Below are 21,862 nucleotides of genomic sequence, written 5' to 3' on the forward strand. Positions count from 1 at the left end.
GAGAAATCCTGAGTTTGGCTTGGAATCTGCTTAGACAACCAATTGGAAACTGTATGAGGTTGGAGTATCTGGAATTCATGAGAGAGGGCTGAGTTAAAGACACAAATTTGACAGCTGTTCTTAAAAGACCATCATGAACTTTGCATTTTCTTCAGCCAAAAAGAGGGATAAAGAAGAAAAGAATCCCAACTATGTGTTTAGTATCTTTATTTTGTGCTGGAGAAACATTTTGATAACTCCTTGAGAAATAGTGACCTTTGCTGTTGGGAGCTAGCCTTCTTTGAGATGGTTTGGGGTGCACGTACTGAATTCCTTCTTGCCAGAGTGTAAAATTTTATTGTTTCGATCATTTAATTAGTATGTTCTAGTCACTTTGCCTACTGCTTATTTTTAAGATGCACTACCTCTTATATCTGGTTAATAGTTCGTGTCTGAAAAAGGTTCTGAATCACCAATGCTCTAGATATTAATCCTGCCAACTGATGGGGCAAGTTTTATGGGTATGACAAGTGTATAAACTCTCAGAAATAATCCAGCACCCGCATTTAGCACACTGGCTACTTGTGCAACATCCCAGTACGTGCTGGAAGGCTCTCTTCTGGCTAGTTCTATCAGTAACAAATAATACGCATTGACGTGTTCAGTCAACTTCCCTGAGCAATTGTGTCACAAGAAAAAAGTGCCCCGGGACTTGAGAAGGTCATTTAGACTGTGAGAAAAGTCCCATGGGTAAGGCCTGATGGACCTCAACGTTTGAGGTTAGATTGAAGAAAGAGCCATCAAAGCTACAGCAACTACTGGCTTACTAGGAACCGGGATCCATCAGATATAGGTGTTTAAGCCCTGCCATGGTCACAGAAGAGTAAGTGCTACCATGGTTATCCTAAACCTGAGAGCGAACCTAACTGGAGACCTGCAAGGTGGGCAGTACAGTCCGAGGAGCATAGCTACCAAGGTTACATTCCAGCTTCCGCACATTCGGTCTGCCTCTCCTCGTTGTTGTGACGTGCGCACACACTCGTGATAGCCCCTGATGGGATGTTCTTCAGGGGACTCGCTCGCTTCCTTACAGGGGGCTACGTGGAGACTTTGGAGCTGACTGCACACACCCAGGACCCGGTGGCCTTGAAGTCGCTTTCCATGTCACAGGCCACATATGATGATGTGGATTGCCTCAGGACAGATATGTACGTATGTTCCAGCCCTCCAGAGAGATGGATGTGATGAGACTTTATAGGTGCAATGGATTGGCTGTCTTGTTTTTTTCTCCCACAGATCCAAGTCGGACTTCTCTAGCTTATTCACCTCAAATAGTGGTAAGTTCCGGAAGATGTTTCTGAAAAGCCTGTAGGAGCTGCAGAGTGCTTCTGTGGCCAAGTAGTAATCAGGCACCCTTTACTTATCAGTATTTTTAATAACACAAGCTGGGAGGCATGGTGGTGAGCTAAGAGAAGTGGTCCCAAGGTGTTTGCTGATGGATGCATTTAGAACAGGGAAGGTGAAGACTCTGCTGAAGGCATTCTTGGGGTAAAAAGCAGTAAAACTGTGAGACTGCTTTCTTCCTCTACAGAGAGGGAGAATCTGGTTAGAGGAATGTTTTACTTAAAATGCCTTCAAGGCCTCCAATCTGTCCAGGATTAACAAAGTCTGCAGGCCTTACGTGGCTGGCCTGTGGGGCCTCATCTCACAAGTCCATCTTCTTGGCATCCAAAGGGCCCACCTTCTGTTGGCTTCCGTTGCCATGCTTCCACAAGGGTGTTGACACATGCCACCCTGACTTTGGGGAATGCTTTCCTCCCTGGGCCCTCTCACCTACGAGACTCGTCTTTCTTTGTATCTCAGCTGTAAGCCCACCTTAGTATACCATCTTATACCACAGGCCTCTCTTTCTTAGTGCTTGCTATAGTTGTAAGTTTACACTTATGTGATTCTCTGATTAGTAACCGTTTTCCCTCCTATAATATTACCTCCTTTGTGTTTAACATTTCTCCCACTCCTAGCATGATGCCAAGTGTGTGTGGAAATCTTTTTTAAATATATCCAGTGAATGAAAGAATGAATGAACAAATTTTAAAAACTGAGGATATATTGACCAAATGATATTAGTAGATCTCCTGATGTTATTCCTTCTGTCTTTGCTTAAGAGTCAAGTTTTGAACCTTAAAATTTAGACCTTTAATCCAATGTTCTTTCCATGAAATTCCATTTCCAGGACAGAATCAACATATATCTGTGTATATTAGGCCTATGTGTTGGGATAGAATAATGCCGTGCTGTGAAGGAAGAGATTATTCAAGATGTATTGTATTTCCATTGTCTTCCCGGCATTCAGCACAGTGTCTCTTGCATGGAAGGCTCCGATTGCTGTGTATTAAATGTGGAAAGGAGAGAGGGTGGAGAGAAGCCTTCTGGTTTTTGTTTTTTTTTCTCTTGGTATCAGGAATCAAACTCAGGACCTTGAGCTTGCCAGGCAGGCACTTGTACTGCTGAGCTATATCCTGGGCCCGGCTTCTGTTAATAAACCAAATTTATTGGTGAAATTGGATCACACTTAAAACCAAGCACCAGCAGGTCTTACTTTTCATTTCTATATATTTATAGAGGTTTAAGTATTTTTGCTATAGGCCTATAAAAAAGTGTGTAAGTTTCCATAAAAACTACATAACTAAAGACCGAAGTACCTAGCATATAGTAGGTATCCAGTCATTTTTGTCAATTATTAATCTGAATAAATAAAAATAAATCTCTTTTTAGTTTCAGAAGAAAGTAGTGAAGAAATGTATGAGGATGTCTACAAAACAAAGAGCAATCCTCCCCAAATAGAGTGAGTTTCTCTTTCTTGGCTTTGTAGTCCAATGAAATTGCCTGTTTGTCTAGAAGACCAGAGCTTAAGAAACAACCTCTAACCCACTGCTGTCCTTTCGGGATGGTTCACAGAGAAAGTGGTGATAAGCAATTACATTATAACTTACATTATAACTGACATGATATTTGTAGTTATGTACAATCATAAGCCAGAAATTTTAAATTACATTGATTTTGTTTTTGAGTAAATGTCAATTTCCCAGAATAGAGAAATTTAATATTGTGTTAGGAATTAAGAAAGGAGAAATAAACATCTTTTTAAAAAGCTTGCTTTGATTTTGTAGTTGCTGCCCGTGAACACATCAGCGATTATAAGTTAACTTTGTCTTGGCAAGTTAGTAAAGCAAACTGGGATTTGGGTTTGACTAATGTAGTCATTTGTTATGGAGAACAATCTTTGTTGAAGTGGATGCTGCTCATTAAGTTCAGTCAGAGAGCACATGCTGGAAAGGAGGGACAGCAGCGGTCGAAAGCGAGACGTTTAAGGGTTGAAGGGAAAAGAGTGGATCTTGAGCCTGTCCTACTGGGCGGGGCGCTGAATGTCGCTCTCTTCCTTCTCCCCACCACCCCGTATCTTGAAAGGATATTTGGGAGAATTTCAGTCATCAACTGGGCAGTCAAGGTGCCACCATTACTCTAGTATTTGGGAATTTAAAAATCAGTGACTTGACGTTCAGGAGCCAGGAATTCCTACAAAGTATTACCAACAGTTTGTAACTTGTGATTTCCTGTTATTTCCCCTGAAAGGAAGAATTTACTCCATAAACTCTGCAAAAATCGAGCTACTTAGAGTCGATGAAATGTGTCCTGTAATGTTATTTCTTCCTTCATAATTGATTAAGGTGCTAATTCGAAATCTAAATAAAGAGAAGCACGGTAGCATCGTTTCACCCTTCCTTCAGTGGGGTGTGTTTTCGAAACGAGACTGAAGCTTTGGGGCCTATTTAATACAACAGCCTTCTATCTCAAATGCCATATATTTTGCCCTCTGATTCCCTTTAGTTTAGATGGAAAAGAAGCACTTAAGAGACTGCAGCAATTTTTCAAAAAAGAAAAGGATAGATTTAAAATGAAGGCAATCAAGTCAAAAGAAAATTTAAGGTAAAAGTCTCTTTTTCTCTTTCTTTCCAGGAGGGCAGTAAAGGGGATAGCGGAAATAAAACCAAAGATCTTGAGTGAACCACACCCATAGATGCAAATGAGAAAGTAGGAGGTCCTGTGTGAAAAAAATTGATGAGACAAAGGGTAAACAGGGTGAAGGGAAAGTCTTACGTAAGGTCTAGAACAGAAATTTCATCGCCAGCATCTGTCCCTACTGTCACTGCGAAGCATTATATTCTTATGTCTTTTCATGTTTCTTGGTTCTACAAGTTCTAGTGGTTTTGCTACACTTCCACATTTAGTTTGTCTCCATGAAAGCAGGGATGTGCAAAGCAGGGAGATGAACTGTTCAGTGGAACAGTGTGTGCATCTCAAAGTCTCAACGGTGGAAAAGGCCCTCCAAGGTAACGGAGGCTAGTGCTCAGGGTTGGAGGAGGTGCCCCATTCACTGGCAGTGAAGGACACAGGGAACCTGAACTCTAGATTCAGTTCAGCCAGGTAATCAGTTTGTGCACATTGCTTCCATTTACACTTAGACTTGAAGTTTCTTCCTACATACAACAGAGGGGGAGACTGTGTAATCTCTGGAGACATTTCTGTCTCTTTGGTACACATATGGATTTAGATGTGTCGATATGTATCTGTATTTTGTGAGGATATGGGGTGGTAAAATAATTTGCCAAGATCATCACTACATTGAGATGGAACTATGCTATTGTATTCTGAAGTTCTTTTCAATTACAAAGCTTCAAGATTTTGAGATTTTAGGCAGGTGTGGTGGTGCACACTTGTAATCTCAGCACTTGAGGGGCTGAGGCAGGAAGATCATTGAGAGTTTGAGGCCAGCCTGGGCTACAAAGTGAGCTCAAGGCCAGCTTGAACTGCATAGTGAGACCCTGTCTCAAAAAGACAAAAAAAAAAGAGAGAGAGAGAGATTTTGAGATTTTAAATCTAGGTTTTCTTAGCTCTAGATCTACCAAGAGGCCCAACAGAACACAAGTTTATATTCATAGCCCTGACTATGACAGCAGAGCCACTCTATTAGTTTATTCTTGGTCTCTTTTATTAAATCCCAAGATATTTCAGGATAGAAACTATGGCCGGTCATTTTACTTACCGAGTGCAAGAGCCTGACCCATGGTGGGTGCTCCAAACATACCTCTAGGAATTTAAATTAAAAGCTTGAAATACATAGGGTACACACACACACACACACACACACACACACACACACACACAGCACACTTCTTTCCATGTGATTGCCTTAACAGTGAGGTCTGAAGAGTGCCAGATGATCTAGCTGCAGCACATACATGTCTTTGCCTATTTAGCATTTCATCATCTTTTATTCCCACCTGACCTGGACTTCACCCTGAAGTCCCCTTTGCCTGAACCAACATAGTCAGCATGCACTGTCTGCAGAGAGTCTTCATAAATTCATCTGTAGGTTGTTCTATCTCACAATACTTACACACACTGAATGTACCTGATTGGCCTCTTGAAAAGTTAGCAGACAGAAATAGGGTTCTATGGAAGGAGAAGGTTGGGTCTGTGGGGCAGCTTGATTTGCCTAGTTAAGAACGGGGTACAGACAGTCAATGGGGATAAACAAGCACATTTTGAATAGGTTTGATGATGGTGGAGTGAAAGTTGGGGTGATCACAGCAAAGCTACGGAGGTGTGTTTCACATCGCTGCATAAAGGGTCTGGACTAGGATGCCTAGCTATCACGATGTTGTTTACTGAATAAGGCTTTGTCCTTGACCTTGTCATGTCTTTTGTTAACCTACAGGGCATTTTCAGTTTCACTGCCTGATTTACGTAAGTGACATTTACTTCTCGGTGACCAAAGGTACTCAGTATTAGTCTATTGAGGGGCAGGGAAAAAGAAATGGAATCCTTGTGTTCCCAAGTTCAGTGAAAACAGAGGCCCATCACAACCAAAAAGAGTCTTTCACACGAGAGTACTTGTTACTTTGAGAAGCTAAGAAACCTTTCTAGAGTCCTACCACTTACCGCATGCTGGGGTAGCTGCTTTCCTCTTAGAATCCCAGAGAAATAGATGCTATCATCCCTTTTCAGAAAGGGTCTTGGACCCACATCCATACTTAAGCAATCTGGGTTTTTTATCCAAGCCTTTTGGACCATCTAACTCAAGCATTTTTGCATTATACCACATGCTTCATGGGTTTGATAGCCAGGTCAATTTATAAAGAATAAGAAATTGAATATGATCATGTTGCAGCCTGCACACTAATTGAATCAAGAATAAGTATTTGGAATATTGTTTGCCTTACTATTAAAATGACAGTGTATAAATTGGCCAGTGTCGGACGTATAGTACATTCTCAGTACATGTGCAAACATTGAATTTGTTGATAAAAGAGGAACATGTGTTGTTATTCATTAGTTTTTATGAGCTCTAATCATGCAGCTACTTTGATTTCATTTTGATTTGGCAACTCAAATGTATATTATATTCCACATTTTAGAGTTTTTAAAAGTAAATAACAAAGGTTATATATGCCTGGTATAATTGCAAATCTTTCAATATATCCTTAGTCTGGATTTAAAAAATAATAACAGCTAACTGAAATAGGAATGTGTTCTTATTCTAAAAGATGTGTTCCTATTATAGCTCACAGAGAGACTTGGGTTTTTTGTTTTGTTTTTTTTTTTTTTTTTGGTTTTTCTCTGGTACCGGGAACCGAACTCACGACCTTGCACTTGCCAGGCAGCCGCTTTTGGCCACTGAGCTAAATCCCCAGCCCTGAGACTTGGGTTTGAGCAACCCTAACCTCAAACCCTGAAATTCAAAATTCTCTAAGGTCCAAAAGTTTTTGAGGCTGACACAGTGTCATAAGTGGATTCCACACTGGATCAAATATGATAGGTTGTAGCTAAAACATAGGCACAGTAAAAATACTGTGTAAAATTACCTTTAGGCTACCTGTATGGAGTGTGTATGAAAAAACAGATTTTCTACTTTAGATTTGGGTCCCATTCCCAAGATAGCTCATTATATACATGCAAATATTCTAAAATCCAAAAATATTTGAATTCCAAAACTTCATTTCAAATAAGGAATATCTGCTTGTACCCCCATTCAAATTTAAACGTATGGAGGAAAATGATCAAGGCAATGAATAATTATGAATTGAATCTGAATTGTGAATACTTATGCCAAAAAGTCTCAAATTCATTCAAATGGTGAAATACTCAAAAACCATGTAATTCTGTATGAAATGTCAAGGCAGACGAACATTGTAAACTGAGTGTCTAAAAATGATTGTACACTAAGGCAGATTAAGTCTTATGCAGGGATATTATAAAGGGTTTTCCAATAGTTTAAAATAAAAGATTTTAATGGAGGAAAAATAAACGTTAATATTCTACTAAATTATTTTCCTGCTGGGAATTAAGAAAAGCCCTCTCATATTCTAGCAGTATAAATCTTTTTTCCAGTTACAGAAAGAGGGGAACTAATCTAAAAACAATTCTTTCAGCAACTCATATTTTCTGAACTCTCCATGAAATCAAATTAATATAAACACGTGTATATGCCTGACATACTAAGGCATCTATTCTTTTTACTCTGTCAGTTGGACTTCTTCCCAAAAGAAAACTTTTTTGTTCTAGCTTCTCTAGTAGTAAGATTTTGATAGGACAGCCTTGACAATTAAGCTGAATAATTAAATTTTAATTGCATAATTTGAAAAGCCAGGCATTGTATAAAACATACTTAATAATGGACTATTTTGATTCCATCTTGATCCTAGAACTTAGGTCTCAGGAAGTTATTATCTACGACGACGTGAACACAATTGAAGGAGAATCAAAGTAAGTCAATTTACCATACTGTCATTCTTGCTGATACGTGACCCATTTCCTGATGTTCCATTAAATATGGTCAAAGAAGCCTCTCTCCAGACCCTTGAAGACTGAAGGAAAAGAGGATACTTCCTCCAGTACAAGGGGAATTGAGGAATACCACCAAGGATCCAACAGTGGTAGTGATGCGAGGGGCAATGGATCTTTGGAATCTGTTGTTTCTTTCTTTGAACCTCACTTCTGCACATTTCTTTAATAACCTCCTTTGTGGGAGGAAGCAGTGTGCAGGATGGCAAGGACTATTTGACAGAACTTCTGTTTTCAAGAATTAAATAACTATTATCTGTTAAAAGAAAAAAAAAAGAAGCCATTCTTACTCATTGTCCATCTTTAGCTACCTTTTCCAGCTGTCCTTTTCCTCTCAACTAAGTGGCTGAAAGTAAAGGTCACCCCAGCTCATCTTCAATCCATCTTTCTTTGCAGAAATGTGATTTCTGCCCTCAGTAAGCCAGTGAGCTTGGTTTTGGTAGTCATTAATAACTCCTTTGCTAAATCCAGTAGCTACTTTGGAGTACCTTACTCGGCTTCTTTATAATATCCTAAGAATTTGATTATGCCATCCTCTAAAGGACAAACATTTTTCCCTAGGTTTCCATGTTATCCTCACTTTTTAATCCCTCTCCTTTGCCTGCTTTTCTAAGTGTTTGTATGTGAAGTCTAATTCTGTCACTCATATCTTAAGTATATGTGTTCCTGAGACTCTGCCTGACCACTCTCTTCTTGTCCTCTACTTGTGCTTCTTGAATTCCTTCATCTATACCCAGGTGTCTTGGTTACTTTCCTCTCATTGCTGGGACAAAACACCTGACACCCAAAATTAAGGAAGAAAAGGTTTATTTAGCTCACAGTTTGTGGAGGTTTCAGTCCATACTTGGCTGGCTCCAAGGCAGGGTGGCACATGGCACAAGGTAATCGTTCATGGTGGCAGAAAACAGCAACAGCAGCAAGAGCAAAAGGGAGGAGCGGCAGCTGGAAGAGCAAGCCTCTTTCCCTCCCTTACATTGTCTACAAACTATCCACCCCAGGGCAAGTGTAGCACTCACACCCATAATCCTAGCATTGGATCATGGATCAATCATAAATCTAGAAGCCCGCCCCATGACTGCATGAGGATGTGGAGGGACATGCAGACACAAACCATAACACCAGCACTCGCATTCATTAAGGCAATGATACAAAAATTTACGTTTTGAGGTCAGAGCTGCAGTAAGCCTGCAGGATGATTCTCTGAAGCTCGGTGTCCATCTCAGTCGAGGATATTGAGCCTTCCCACCCAAATCTCGTCCCTTTCTTCAGTTTCTCCGTTAGTGACTGTTTCTGTCATTATGGTTGCCCAAATCAAAACCCTATACGTTGGCCTCCTCTTCTGCCTGGAACTCCCCACCACTCCCCACAATAACACTCAAACCATTCCTACTGCCCTTCCCCAGTGTACAGTCAGTTTAGGCCTTCGCTGCTTCTCAACTGAATTACTGAAGCAACACTCCAAGCGGTCATTTTACCGCCACTTCCATTCACTCTCCAGGGCGAATGTAGAGTGCCCAACCCCCACCCCCTACCAGCTTAAAGCTCTATAGTGGCTATCTAGCACTCTAAGGCTGAGGAAGACGTGAGAGTCCTTTGAGATCCAGCCCCTGGCAACTTCTTGGCCTACACTACTGGGAGTTCGGTGGACTCAAAAGTGCCCCAGCATTTCCAAACTTTCGCATGTGTTCTAAGTTCATTAATTCATTCACCAAGTATTTATTGAGCGTGTACTATGTGCCAGGCACTTCCTAGATGTTGAATACAATGCAGTAAAGAGTTATAATTCCTAGTCTTGCCTGAATAAATACATGAATGAAAATATAAATGCATAATTACACATTGGAATTTAGTTGCTTCAAAACAGGGTGTTTAGTAAGTAGCTGGAGGGTATGGGTACTGGGAGGAGGTCAATACTCTCATCTAAAGTAGTAGAGAGCTCCACTGCAAAGAGGTGAGAATAAGATCAGAACAGTGACTCTCCCTGTAACATGTCTTGCCATACTTTTTGCCTGGTTTGCTATTTTGTCCTTTATTATTGAAACTGAATTCAGATTTCGCTTTCCTCTGGAAGCACTCTCTGACCTATGAATTGGGGTGCACTGCCCCTTTTGTATTAGAACACTTTCCCCGTAATAGCAATCATGTTTTTCACTGGCTTCTCCTCTAACACAAAACTCCCTGATGTAGGGAACAGCACTTTAGAACTGTCTCACGGGGCCTGATAACAAAACATAGTTCGTTAAATTAATTAACAAAGCAGGACTCAGCAGAACTTAATAATAGTTAAATCTTGGAAGTGACCTATATATAGAATAACAGAAGAATGGATAACAAAAATGTGGTGTTTATACATAAGGAAGCACTACTTTGTTATAAGGAAGGATAAACTCGAGTCATTTGTAGGAAAGTGGATGCACCTTGAATCCATAATGTGAAATAAATCTGACACAGAAGCTTAAATATATATGAGAAACTCAAGGGATAAATAAATCAAAGAGCAAACTCCAAGACAGACCCTAGAAAATAGGGACAGGTCATTGGCGAATGGGAAAGAGACTAAGAGATACTGTATTGGGAGGGGGACAAGAGGAGGGAAGGCAATGTACGAAGATGTGTGGGTACTTATACCAATTACCCACAGTGAATGAATTCAGTATGTATCACAAACATGTGTGCTCTCATTTGCAGGTCTATTTCCATTCATTTCTTCAATTCTTTTTTGGCTTTAAATTCCATTTCGCTTCCCTCCCACCTCCCCTGACTCTTGTTTCATTTCCTATTTGAAAAAGTTCTTCCTACTTCCTCATATCTATCCTACATTTTGCTGTTGATATATACATTGGGTTTCTCACACAAGAAACAATGCAATATTTCATTTGTGTGTATGATTTATTTCACTTAAGATTATAGTCTCAAGGTACATCCAATTACCTAAAAATACCTCAAGTTTATCCTTCGTCTTGGCAGAGTAGTCCTCCATTGTATATAAATACCACTTTTCTTTATTCATTCATCTGTTGATGGACATATGGACTGTTTCCAAGATTCAGAAATTATAAACTGTGCTTCTATAAACGTGAGTATACATGGATCACTGTGGTATGATGACTTAACTCTTTTGGTAAGATACCTACAAGGGGAATAGCTGATTCAAATGGAACCTCTAGCTTTAATTTTTAGAGGAATCTCCACGCTGATTTCCACAGTGATTGCATCAGTCCACACTCCCACCAACAGCGGAGAAGTGTTCCTTTTTCCCCACAGCCCCACCAGCATTTGTTATTGGTTGACTTCTTGATGACAGCCATTCTTTCTAGAGTGAGATGGAATCTCAGTGTTGGTTTAATTTGCATCTCTCGAATGACCAATAATGTTGAACACTTCTTCATATATTTATTTGCCGTTTGTACTTCCAAGAAGTGTGTATTCATCTCAAAAGCCCATTTTTGGATTGGATCTTTGAATTTGAGGGATCTGATTTCTTTCAGTTCCTTATATATCCTAGACATAAAACAAATACCAATGGACATGAAAAATCAAATAAGTATTAACACAATTGTGATGGGGAAACTTAATACCTCACTGTCATAAATAGGTAGATCAACTAGACAAAAAAATCAACAAAGAAATATCAGAACTGAACCAAACACATGAACAAATGGACTTAACAGATGTCTACAGAATGTTCCACCCCACAACATCAGAATATACATTCTTCTCAGCTGCGCATGGGATGTTCTTCAGAACATGCTTAAGTAAATGTGAAAAAATTGAGATTATGCATATTATCTAACCATAGTGCAGTGAAATTAGAAATAAGTGGCAAAATAAACCACAAAACGTCCATAAATACATGGAAATTAAATAACACCCTCCTGAAAAACCAATGGATCACGGATGAAATTAAGCAGTATCTATAATTAAATGATAATGCTGATACAACTTGGTGGAATTTCTGGGCTGCAATGAAGGAAGTCCTAAGAGAGAAATTGATAGCAGTGAATTTTCATCAGGAAAACAGAAAGAGCACAAATGAACAACTTAATGTTGCACCTTAGACTTCTATAAAAAAGAAGAACAAGTCAAACCCAAAGATTGTATGAGGGGAGAAATTATAAAGATCAGAGCAGAAATTAACACAATTGAGTATAAGAAAACAATGTAAAGAATCAATGAAGAGTTTGTTCTTTGAAAGATTAAATAAAATTGATAAGCCTTTAGCCAACTTTATCCAAAAACAGAAAGAAAAGATTCAGTTTGGGGCTGGGGATTTAGCTCAGTGGCACAGCGCCTGCCTGGCAAGTGTGAGGTCATGAGTTCGATTCCTGGTAAAGGAAAAAAACCAAAAAAAAAAAAAAAAAAAAAAGGAAAAGATTCAACATAATGCAATTAGGAATGAAAAGGGTGAAATCACAATGGATCCTGTGAAAATCCAGATCATCAATACCTACTTTAAGAATTTTTAATAAGATGGTATTATTTATATATTCTAGATATTAGTCTTCTATCTCAAGAGTAGCTGGAAAAATTTCTTCCCATTCTGCATGTTGTCTCTTTATTCTTTTCATGTTTCCTTTTCTATTCACAAGCTTTTAACTTGATGTGATCACATTTGTTGAGTCTTTGTAATATTTCCTGTTTAAAAAGTCCTTGTATACACCTGTCTTCAAGAGTTTTACCTATTATAAATTCCAGTAAATTATTGGTTTTAATATTTAGATCTTTAATCCATTTTGATTTTAGTTTAATGCATTGCGAGAGATATGGGTCTTGGTTCAATTTTCAGCATGTGGAAAGCCAGTTTTCCAGCACCATTTGTTAAAGAGGCTATTTTTCCTCCAGCAAAGGTTTTGGGCCCCTTTGTAAAAGATAGGGTAGCTGAGTATGCCTGGAGTTTTTCCTGTATCCTCTATTCTGTTCCATTGATCCAATGGGTTTTTTTTCCAGTACTGTGCTATAAGATATCTTGAAGTCTGATATTGTAATGTCCCTGCCTTGCCCCTGTTGCCCAGAATTGCTTTTGTTAGTCTAGGTTTCCTCTGGTCCCATATGAATTTTAGAACTGTTTTCGCTAATTCTGTGAGGAATGCTGTTGGTGTTTTGAGATTACATTAAATCTGTATAACAATTTTGGAAGTGTGGCCCTTTTTACTATATTGGTTTTTCCTACCCAGGAACTAGGGATATCTTTCCATTTTCTGGTATCCTTTTCAGTCTCCTTATTCAGAGTACTATAGTTTTTATTTAGAGGTCTTTCACTACCTTGGTTAGGTCAATTCCTAAATATTTCACTTTTCTTATGCTATTGTGAAAGGTGTTATTTCCCTAACTTCTCTCTTGGTGAGTTTATTATTGGTGTACAGGAATGCTACTGATTTTTGAATACTGACTTTGTATACTATCACACTACTGAATTTGGTTATTTATTCTAGGAGTCTTTTGGTGGAGTTTTTGGGGTCTTCTAAATTGATGATCATATCTTCAGCTAATAATGATGGTTTAACTTCTTCATTTCCTATCCATGTTCTTGTTCAATTGTTCTGGCTAATGTTTCAAAAGCTATATTGAACAGGAGTGGTGATAGTAGCTATCCTTGTCTTGATCCTGATTTTAGAGGGAAAGCTTTCAGATTTTCTCCATTTAGTATGATGTTGCCCATTTGGTTTGTCATAGATGACTTACATCAGATTGAAATGAATACTTTCTATTTCAATTTTCTTCAGGGTTTTTACCATGAACAAATTTTGGATTTTGTCAAATGCCTTTTCTGCATCTATTGAGATAACCATGTGCTTTTGATCCTTGCTTCTGTTAATGTGGTGTATTACATTTATTGATTTGTATATGTTCAGCCATTCTTGTATCCCTGGAGTGAATCCTACTTGTTCATGGTGTATAATCTTCTTGATGATTTCCTGTATTCTGTTTGCCAATAGTTTATTGAGGATTTTTGCATCTATGTTCATTAGGGAGATTGGCCTGTAGTTCTCCTTTTGGGTTGGATCCTTTTTCTGGGTTTGATATCAGGGTAATTCTTGCTTTCAAGAATGACTTTGGAAGTACTGCTTCCCTTCTGATTGAATTAAAGAGTTTGCTGAGTGTTGGCATTAGGTCTTCTCTAAAGTTCTCTATAATTTGGCTGTGAATCGATCAGGACTGGGCTTTTCATAGTTGGTAGTTTTTAGTATTTCTTCAATTTCATTGACTGATTTTGAATTATTCAGGACTGTTTCATCTTCTTGATTCAGCTTTGGTAGTTCATGTGTATCTATGAATCTATCCATTTCTTCTGAATTTCCCATTGCACTAGAGTACAGGTTCTCAAAGTAATTGCCAATGATCTCAATTTCTGCAGAATTTATTGTTATTTATATCTTTGCATTTCTAATTGCATGGATTTGGGTAATCTTTCAAAGAGTCACCTTTTTGCTGATCCTTTGTATTATTTTTGGTCTTTAATTTTTGCTTTGATCTTTTCAAAATTTCCTTCCACATACTAGCTTTGAGTTCATTTTCGCTTTTCTAGAACCTTGAGGTACATCACTGAGTCATTTATTTGAACTCACTTTGTTTTCTTGATGTGGAAATTCACTGCTATAAATTTCCCTCTTAGGACTGCTTTCGTTGTGTCTCTAGGTTCAGTATTTTGTACTGGCATTATCATTATCATTTGATTGAAGGAACTGCCTTTTCCTTTACTTTCATCTGTGAACTGTTAATTATTCAAGAGGGTATTATTTAACTTCTCAGTTTTTGCATAATTTTTGTGGTGTTTTTTGCTGTTGACTTCTCGTTTCACTGTGCTGTGGTCTGATGATATGCATAATTTCTATTCCTTTGCATTTATTTTAGCATGTTCTGTGGGCTAGTATAGGATGTATTTTGGAGAAAGTCCCATGTGCTGCTGAATAGAATGTGGGTTCTGTTGTTGTTAGGTGGAACACTGTAGATATCTATGAAGTCCATTTGTTCAAAGGTTTGGTTCAACTCTGATATTTCCGTTTTGATTTATTTTTGTCTAGTTAATCTGTGGACTCAGTTGTCACCATTCGGTGATCTCCTCAGTGCCTGAGGTTAGGCAGGTGGGGAGGGAGATTCTGATGTCCTTGGTGGATGCTGGTGAGAATCCTGCAGTGTTGCAGCTTCCTCAGTATTTGGAAAGGGAATGATGGCATGAAAGGGCCCGTATACCCCAAGTATCCAGGAAGGCTAGTCTGTGCCATGACTTGGTTTTCTCTGGCTATCTGGGAAGTTCTCAAGATGGCTGTTTCCAGTTTGCCAAGGGTGGGGCCCTGGCAGACATGGCTTCTTTTTTTAACTCCTATCTTGCTGTTTTGTTTGATCTACAAATATCTTCTTTCAAAATGATTTTCTGTCCTAGGGCCTGTGCCCCTCCTCTTCTTCCATTTACCTGGGTTTTTAGTTGATCTTCTCTGAGTCTCTCAGATGTGATTCCTCCTCTATTCAGCCATGTTGCATCTCCTCCTGACTCATTCATTCTAAATGCAATTAATTTGCCAATTTTATGACTCCTATCAGAAATATTTTCACATTTAACACTATATAATATATTTAATATTTACTATATGGCCTTGCCATAGACTGTCAAACTATATTTCTAGACGTTTTAAACTTTTTGTAAAATAACTGCCCAGAAAGTTGATTCCATGAATGTTTAATAGTTCAGTTTTAATTTTCTTGCTCAAAAAAAAAAAAAAAAATTTACTTGCTCAAACACTTTTCTCTTCAGTGACAAAGATAAAACGAAAACTTGGAGGCCCAATTTTCTTATGCCAAGAAGAAAAAAAGACAAAAACAGTCCTAAAGGATCAGAAAGGTAGGAACACAGGTGCATTTACATTACAGTTTCTCTGTTATAATTTAAAACTGTACTTCACTAGCTGTGTAACCTTAGGCCAGTCATTAAATATGATTCTTGGGTTCCTATCTACAAAAGTGAGAACAATACCTACATCACAGTGCAGTTAAGAGGAGAGGATATGGCAGATGATAGGAGACAGGAAGACAGACTTTGTGGATATGAGAAGGGGATCTTGGGATGTGGGGAGGCCGGAAGGGGGGAGAGGAAGGGGAAATAAAACATATCAAAATGTGCTATGTATATGTGTGATTCCCGTGGTGAACATATTAGGTATCACAGACATATACCAATAGAATTTTTTAAAATGACAATGATACAAAATTTCCCTCCTCTTATTTCTTCTCTTGGTGGATGGGGAGTAAGAAAAATTTTCAAGTAGCACTAATCAAATGAAAAGCTTCTACTCTTCCTTTAGGCATAAGAAGTCTTCTACTATTACAAGTTAAATAAAACATTAGAATTTATATGAAAGCTTTAGAAAAAGAGAAACTGGGTGTCACACAGTAAGAATGATTTCACTAAAATACAATTCCAATTAGTGTTTAAAGCAAATGCTTTTCATGTCAAGATCTTTCATTCACGTGACCCAAGTTCCCAGCTGGCTTCTGGGCATGGCATGTTTCCACTGACTCAGATGCGTACCTAGTGCTCTGTGCCAATCTTCAGAGTTGCTAGGGTGTAGGGCAGGAGCTGCAGGCCTTGCTTTTGAACAAATGTTTTGGAGAAATCCTTAATAAATAGCCATGAACACTGCAGTCTGTCTACTCTAGGAAATCTATCTAGAAAAGTCTTACTTGGACACCTCAAAAGAAATCAGGCAGTCACTATCAAATTTAAACTCAGAGGATGGCATAAAATGGCTTTTCAAGTTCGTATTTAGATTTGCAGTGATTTCTTTGTCCAAAATGTATATACAATATAGAAAATCCACCTTTTACCTTGAACTTCATACTTTCACACACGTACACACAGCACAGCAAAACAAAATTACAAGGCGAAGTTCCAGTAAAATGTTGACCTCCCCCGTAATAAGCTTTTTAATATACAGATGGCCACAAATAAGCCTTCTTAGAAAACAATTTTCTAGTGTTTTTTGTTAAACTGACGTAATAGCATATTTTTGCTGTCAATTGAGTAAATTTGAAAACGCAATAGCTAGGGCACCATTATTCCTGTTGAGTTGATATATCAATGTTCATGTGGTCTTTTATTCTTTTTAATGATTTCTACCATTACTTATTCTAGCAATAAGAAATGCTTTATGTATCACTGCAATTCTTTTATTATGCCTTCATTAATCAAAGATGAGGTCATGTTTAAGAGAACATAGGAAGTGCATCTAAAGGCATGAAAAGGACAGCCTGCTTCCTCAGATGACCCATGTGGATGTTGTCTGTACAGGGAAATGGGCATCTTACAAAGCTGGAAAGGTAGAGTGGGGCAAACTATAAAATGCTCATGTACAGTGCTAATAGATTTGGGCTTTTCACGTAGGCAACAGAGAAACATTGAAAGGTTTTAAGCAAAAGAGCGGCATGGTTAAATTTCAGGAAGATGGCCCTGAAAGCAGGTGTGCACGTTGGTTTTTAAAAGGAGGGTGGCAAGAATAAGATGGTATCTCAGACAAGAAGTGCTGATAATCTGAAATGTGGCAGTAATTAGATGTAGAATTCCCTTCTGAATGAAACCAATAGGACGTCGTTGACATTTTTTCTTTTGTCAACACATGAAACTGTTACACAACAGAACCAAGCCCTATGTGAAAAGCAGAAGGGAGGGCAGAGGACGAGGCGCAGGGTAATTGGCTTCTGCTGCAAGTTCATCCACTTTCATGTGCAGTAGCACATTTTGTGGCATCTAGCTGTGTTTTCTGAATTTATCCATCTCTGAACTCGTTTAGGAAACGGGACAATTATTTGATTGAACTATGTAGATGTGTGATTCCTTGACTGTGCTTGAAAATTAGGAAAACCACAAAACATAAGCCCCATGCTCACTGTTTCTGATTCCACTAAACAATCTGACAGTGAGTGTGGGAAGATTCATAAATTCCCATATTTTTTAAAGAATAAGTTAATTATTATTCTGAGTTCAGAGAAGTCTCAGAGAAGTTTCTTGTTTAACTGATCTGATCTTTAGTTTTTGACACAACTGCATATACTTTTGGGGCACAGTGCCACATTTCAATATACGTATACAAGTATAATTATCAGATTAGGGTAAGCAGCATACCCCTCATCTCAAGTACTCATCATTTACGTTGGGAACATTAAAAATCCTTTCTAGTAGCTATTTTGAAATATATGATTAGTCATTATCAGCTACGCTGTGCTACAGAGCATTAAAAGTTATTCTTCCTATTCAACTGCACTCCTATACTTATTAACCATCTTCTACCAATTTGAATTTATTCCAAGTTATCTCGCTATCAAAAATTTTAGGGTTCTAGTGGTAAAATACACGCTTCACATGTGTGAGGCTCTGGGTTTGATGTGTACATACACACATTATAAGACTCGGGGTGTAGCTCAGCGGTGAGGGGCTTACCTAGCATACACAAGCACCAGAATCACACAGACACATATACTATATATACATTTTTTCAACTGGCAAAAAAATTAATTGGTATTACTTACCCTTTTTCCAGTTTTTTTGACAATTAGACATAATGGAGGGATGTATGTGTTTACACACACATGTATAAATGTATATATACATTTAGGTAAGTGCTTTTATATAGTTATACACAAAATTATACCTGAGTTTATCCTTAAACAGAATGTATATTTGGAAATGTAAAGATTTTATTATAGTATACTTAACCACATCTGTGTATTTCTTGCCAGTTTTTCTCCTAGAAATTTCTTCAGAACCAAGAAGCAAAACTACTTAGAAAAGAATAGAGTAAGAGAAGAAAAGCTTTTTAGACAACGATTTCAGGTATGTTCCCCATTGAAGGTGTAAGTTAGCAATATTAATAGCTAACAAATTCCATTTTTTAAGATCTTGTAAGTTTGTCATGAAGATACTTTGGTTTTTTTCCTGCTACATTTCTATACTGACAATCCCTTTCTGTGTCCTATTGTGTCTGCCTAGGAAAATTTCTAAGAGTTCTTTATGGTTCTACTCAAAGGTCAGCCACTCTTTCCTAGCTCTTCCATGTAGTTACACCCTCAGCACACTTTTATGTGTCTACTATCCACATCTTTTATAACACTAAACAGCTATATTAGAGCGCACATGGCCATACTAAATCTGGAGTCTTTTTGGAAAGTGATCCTGTCTTTAACAAGTTTACTCCCCAGTTCCAAACATAAAACTGGACACTTAGTATTCAGTGAATGAATGACTAAACACATCAGTGATGAGTGAGTGAAGCAGCATCTGAAACTCTCTGACATCTTATTGTGTCATTAAGAGTCCATGGAGGATTTTTCCATTACTCTAAAGTTCAAATGATGATTCCTCATTCATACACATATTGTCAGTGAGGATTTATTAACAAGCATATTTTAATACTAATCCATGTGCCAGACACTGGATTGAGACAGTGTGCAGCCTGCTTATAAAATTTGTCTAAAGTCCCTAAAATCTTTCAGAAGTTCCCCACTGCAAACTGGGTTTCTTGAGATGGCATATAGAGCTGTGTCATGATCTCTGCTTATCTTTCCAGTTTTACCTTCTGCCACTCCATCTTTATACCCTGTGCTCTGGCAACTTAAGCTCTGTTCACACTTCTGTCCCTAAAATGAACTACCATCTCTGTCTTTGTCTTGCTATTTCATTCCTCTCAGTGTCCACTTGATCTGCTCTACCTGGTACACACTTGTTTCTCTCTCCAATTTAAGATCCAGTTGAGCTATCTTGTCTTTCCAAGAAAGCTTGCCTAAATTTCCCGATGAAAGAAATTACTCTTCTTTAATGCACCTGTACACCACAATACCCTCCAGCTCACTGCAATTACAGGTTCATCATGTTAAAACTGTAAGGTCGTAAAGAAAAAGGGTTGTCTTATTTATCTTCACGTTCACCTGCAGAGCAGAATAAGACTAACACCTGTAAACATCCATAACTTCTGAACTGAAATAAAATAGCAATGTCCAATAAATCTCTCATAAACACCATAATCCTGCTTGGAGCAAAGCCGATCAGGGTTACTGTGTCTAGAGTAATCCTCTGATCTGAGATCACCTACTCCAAACTGTGATGTTACTTAATTAGGTGAAAAACAATAGTGTAGCAACTACTTGGTGAAAAGAGTCCTACATTCTACCTAGTACTTTTTACCCTCATTGAAGTTTTGGTTTTATATGGGGCAGAAATTCGATTCCCCCACATATATATATTACAAAAGGTGGTCAAGAAGTGAGGGAATACAAGCAGGAAAAAACAGCACAAGCTAAGGCATGGCAATAAGAAAATTATATGGTGTATCTGAATGATTACCACAGTTTCATGTTTCAATAAAGGGGAAAGAGATGGACGGTTGGGGAATGACAGTATTTAAAGGACTTTGAATGTTAAGCTAAGAAATGTGGATCTTATCCTAAAAGCAATAATTACCAGAACCTTATAAACAGGAATGTGACCTGATCTAATTTGTATCTGGAGCAATCTCTGTGGTTTCATAGTAAACAATGTCCTGAGAGAGGAATAACAGCCATTAAACTATGGGGGGAGGGGTAATACCTTGTAGATTATACCTCTTGGTTTTGTTTTTTTTTTTTTTTTTAGTTTTTTTTAGTTTTTCTCCGGTACTGGGAACCGAACTCACGACCTTGCGCTTGCCAGGCAGGCGCTTTTGCCGCTAGCTAAATCCCCAGCCCCTCCTCTTGGTATTGTAACAGTGGTCTTGTAATTCATCATCTAAAATCAGAATACTTAAGAGAGTGGAAGAATTTTTTTAAAGCAGTACTAGAGATTAAACCCAGGACCTTGTGCATCCTAGGCAAGTGCTCTCCCACTGGGCAACATCCCCAGCCCAGGAGGCACTCTTAATCATAAATATTTGTAAATGGACACGTTATTATAAACACAGACTGTCCTGGCAAAGAAAGATATTTGGTCACCCTAATTTGGTGGGATAGACACCTGTAATCTAAGCTACATGTTCTGAATTTTTTTTCTTCTGGTCAACAGATTTCAATACAGCAGAAGGTAAGGTACCTATGGATGTACAAGGCAGCTAGTTTATCATATAGAAAAAAATTTCTCTGTACTGTCAGAAATTGTATTATCAGTTTTTTCACAAATGCACTTTGACTATAAATGGAGAATTCTCACCTGTAAAGCATTATCATACAAGTTCACTGGAAAGGTGGAGAGTGACCTCTACAAGTGATCGGTCTCTAAGACCATTATAAACTAAAGAACAAACAGAGGGCTTTATTTCTTTTTAAATTTTCCTTTTCCTAAGTTTACAGGTAATTTTATTACTGTGAGAGTCAACATACTATACATCATACTTAATTTATACCCATGTTGTAGCTCTCTTATCCACCAGGATTCACTTTAGTACAATTACAAAATGCATGTGAAAATATTTTGAAAATATAATCATACCAAATATATGATTACAGGATCTATTTTCTTAAGTGACTTTCATGTGCCTTCCTGTTATTCTGTATTCTCTCAGGTGTTATTAAGTACTATCTTAAGGTTTTTCTTTTTTTTTTTTGAGGTTACTATGATATTCTCCATTACCTTTGTTACAGTGAAAAGTAACTACTATGTAAGCATGGTAATTAGTAACTTCTCATTTCAGTATAACAAAGAAATTACCATCATCAACAGAGCAGTGGTATGTTCCAGTAATTCAAGAAATGGAATATTCGATTTGCCAGTAACTCCTGGGGAAGAACTGGAAGTCATTGACACCACTGATCAAAATCTAGTGATATGTCGCAACTCAAAAGGCAAATGTGAGTATTTGCCTTTTGATAAATATTAACTTACTATGAAATTTCTATTATTTTTTAGAAAAGGTTAAAGCATTTTCTTTAAAAAACCTCAAATTATTAACAGTATTTTTTATTTCTGTAGATGGATACGTCCTCATTGAACATCTAGACTTCAAGTAAGTGGTTTGATTTTGTT

The 21,862-nt window shown here is 38.0% G+C and overlaps 1 protein-coding gene across 3 annotated transcripts in view; it reads left to right on the plus strand.

Annotated features, from left to right (window-relative positions):
• LOC102023567 (chromosome unknown open reading frame, human C1orf168) overlaps window positions 1–21,862 on the plus strand; it is a 99,315-nt gene that overhangs the window by 73,260 nt on the left and 4,193 nt on the right. For all 3 annotated transcript variants that reach the window (XM_013521593.1, XM_013521595.1, XM_013521594.1), the window contains exons 10-19: window positions 1,073–1,187; window positions 1,276–1,316; window positions 2,755–2,824; window positions 3,868–3,966; window positions 5,759–5,787; window positions 7,746–7,806; window positions 15,635–15,721; window positions 18,613–18,706; window positions 21,531–21,687; window positions 21,809–21,842. In XM_013521593.1, the coding sequence (XP_013377047.1) occupies window positions 1,073–1,187; window positions 1,276–1,316; window positions 2,755–2,824; window positions 3,868–3,966; window positions 5,759–5,787; window positions 7,746–7,806; window positions 15,635–15,721; window positions 18,613–18,706; window positions 21,531–21,687; window positions 21,809–21,842 (787 nt within the window). The remainder of the gene's footprint in view (window positions 1–1,072; window positions 1,188–1,275; window positions 1,317–2,754; window positions 2,825–3,867; window positions 3,967–5,758; window positions 5,788–7,745; window positions 7,807–15,634; window positions 15,722–18,612; window positions 18,707–21,530; window positions 21,688–21,808; window positions 21,843–21,862) is intronic.

The sequence above is a fragment of the Chinchilla lanigera genome, unplaced genomic scaffold, assembly GCF_000276665.1.
Source record: "Chinchilla lanigera isolate Chin_1 unplaced genomic scaffold, ChiLan1.0 scaffold00063, whole genome shotgun sequence".
NCBI classification, from domain to species: domain Eukaryota; kingdom Metazoa; phylum Chordata; class Mammalia; order Rodentia; family Chinchillidae; genus Chinchilla; species Chinchilla lanigera.